The 2,654-nt window shown below is 52.1% G+C and overlaps 1 protein-coding gene across 1 annotated transcript; it reads right to left on the minus strand.

Annotated features, from left to right (window-relative positions):
* Nucleotides 1-169: 169 nt before the first annotated feature.
* On the minus strand, nt 170-1,094 carry LOC123061124 (high molecular mass early light-inducible protein HV58, chloroplastic). Its single transcript, XM_044484076.1, has 2 exons — nt 877-1,094; nt 170-778 (listed from the first exon to the last, which is right to left on the minus strand). The coding sequence occupies exons 1-2, from the start codon at nt 985-987 to the stop codon at nt 311-313; spliced, it is 579 nt and encodes a 192-aa protein (XP_044340011.1). The 5' UTR covers nt 988-1,094; the 3' UTR covers nt 170-310.
* Between the last annotated feature and the right edge of the window lie 1,560 nt (nt 1,095-2,654).

A 2,654-nucleotide genomic window follows, 5' to 3' on the forward strand; every position in this document is an offset into this window, starting at 1 on the left:
GTTTGAAATTTTAACCACCCCGTACTCCCCTATAAACCCCCCGTATGTCTAGCATTGCTTCATGAAAATATATAGTCAGTCTACCGAAGAGGGTGTAGGTGAAATTTGTCAAGAAAAAAAAAGATGTTGCGATGACGCCACACTCGTGGACTCATACTAACAAAGGATAAGAAGCCATGAAAACAACCTTAACATGAGATTTACAGAATTCAATCATCGATAGTAATACAAAATTGCAACTTGCCTACAACAGCTAGTACTATTACGATCTGTCAGCACAAAAGAATCCACAGCGCTACATTACGTGGTCTTAGATGTTGACGAAGGGCGCGCCGGTAATGAACTCGGTGGCGGCGAGCGCGACGAGGCCAAGCATGGCGAAGCGGCCGTTCCAGAGCTCAGCGTCCGCGCTCCAGAAGCCGCTGGACTTGCTCTCCACGCTCTGGCCCTGCAGCAACGGCACCAGCGACGCCACGGAGAACACCCCCGCGGTCACCAGGAACCAGCCAAGCCCAGCGCCGCTGCCGGCCTGGTCGAGGAGCCCACCACCGCGCGCCGCCTCGACGGTGAGCGCCGCCACGAATCCCACCATGGCCAGCCGGCCGTTGATGCGCTCCGGCGCTGGGCCGCTGAAGGCGAGCGCGTCCCACACGGAGGGGTTAGCCTTCTTGGTCATGGGCTTGGGTGCGGTCGGGATCGGGGTCGGGGTCGCGCTCGTGCTCGAAGAGGAGGAGGAGGTCGATGCGCTCGTTGTCTCCTTGGTTGAATCCATGCCAGGCTGCACATACACAAACAATTTTACATTGAGATCGAGTCTTGAAGTAACACTAGCCAGCCAGCATCCAAAACAGTTGAGCGCGAGACGTGAAAGCTCACCTCGGTCTGGGCCCTGACGACGAGGGCGCGCCGGCGCGGGGCCACCACTGGAGAACGGGCGGCGGACCGGCCAACAACGGCGAAGGAGCTCAAAGCCACCATGGTCGCCATTACTCAAGGCAGAGAAAAGCTAGCGCAGGAAGAGAACTAGAGAAGGTGCTGCTGGCTAGATCGATGGTGACGACACTTGGCTGATGTTGTGTTGCTGTGCCTATTGTGAGCGAGCGGGCGCGCATTTTATAGCGGCCGTGAGGGCCTCGCCGGTGGACGCGGCCGTGGCCACGTGAACGAGGTGATAGAGCTGTACGTGGAGGGAGGGAGGCGTCCGGCTCACGTCGACGTGGACACCGAAGGCGCCCCATAGCCCGCTCTCGCCAGAAAGTGGAACGAGACCAGAGAGCCCAGCATGTAGCAGGAGTGTACCAGCACCATGTACTGACAAAAATGCTCCTTTTAACCTATGCATGACAAAACATGACCCTGTTCTTTTCGCAAAGGGAAACGTTGGCTTCCGGTCGACCGGCTAACGATTTGGGCCGGTCCGGTGCGCGATGTTCGATCGCCCCCGATCCAGCCAACTCCACGCAAGCCACGTGTTCTTTGATGCCCCCGCAGCCGCCCTCCCGCTCCTACCCCTTATCCTTTCCCGTGGACTCCCAGCCACATCTTCTTTCTTCCCTCTCCTTCTTCAACCTCCCACCTGCCCCATCAAGCTGACCCGTTGCTCCTCTTCCCTTTTTCTACAGCAGCCACAGATGCAGGCCCGTACGGCGCACCTGTGCAGAGTGTTCGACTGCACAGGGCCCCCAAATTGACAGGGGCCCAAATTTTCTAGAGCATTGATGACTAGTTTAGGTGTGGGTAATCAACACATCAGCAAATACACGTTGGAACCTGGAACGAAATAACTCCAAGGCGGAGGCCCAGTCTCACGCACGTCTCCTCCTCTTCTCTCTCCATTCTCTTTCACTTCTAGCTCAAATCCCTTTCTCTCCCCATGGTCCAATCACACCACCAAAGGTCTCGATTCTATTCCATTCCAGTGGACCAATTCCTTCGTATTTCCCCCAAAACTAATCTCTGTATTCAATGAGTTGGTATTGTTCTACCCTCTGTCCATCTATTTATCCGGTTTCTCATTTCTCTCATCTTCTCACACATCTTCGCTGCTTCTTTCAGTCCCATTGTTGCTTGCTGCTGGTCCTGCGACCTGGGTGCATTGATCGGAGTTGGAGGTATGCCACAAGCGCTAGGTTGCCGATTAACCAAGACGAGGAACCGGAAGACCCTAGCCATGTTGCCACCAAATGGTGTTCCTTCCAAATAAATCAAAGGTTGTTTCATCAAATTTCGTTTCTATATTAAGTTTTAATGCATGATATTTGCATCCTATTTTTTTTCTGAAAGTATTCTAGTTCTATAATTACGAATCTTGAGTCAATTTATGAAAAACCTAAGAAAAAGAAAAAAACAAAATTCGACCTTGAAAATGTGCTCTTGATAAGTTTTTACCAAAAGGATCAAAGTTTCTTGTGAAAATCAGAGTGCAGATACAAGCTTTATTTGTCTTTTTTTTAGACAAACAAGCTTTATTTTTCTGATTGCCATTTGTTATGTTGAGGGCCTAATTTTTGATTTCGCACCGGGCCTCCATTTTCTCGGGTATGGCCCTGCACAGATGGTGGTGCTTCCTTCCTTTTTTCTATCCTGCGAAACCACCATGAGCGGTGCTACTAAAGGCATCCTGTGCTACTCATTTTTCTCTCGAGGAGCCACCG

This window comes from Triticum aestivum, chromosome 1A (genome assembly GCF_018294505.1).
Source record: "Triticum aestivum cultivar Chinese Spring chromosome 1A, IWGSC CS RefSeq v2.1, whole genome shotgun sequence".
Lineage (NCBI taxonomy): Eukaryota > Viridiplantae > Streptophyta > Magnoliopsida > Poales > Poaceae > Triticum > Triticum aestivum.

Bases quoted from the DNA above. Each gene is read 5' to 3' on its own strand.
- LOC123061124 (XM_044484076.1), bottom strand. From the start codon at position 987: ATGGCGACCATGGTGGCTTTGAGCTCCTTCGCCGTTGTTGGCCGGTCC. The intron at 779-876 runs GTGAGCTTTCAC...GTGTATGTGCAG, and splicing joins TCGTCAGGGCCCAGACCGAG to CCTGGCATGGATTCAACCAA.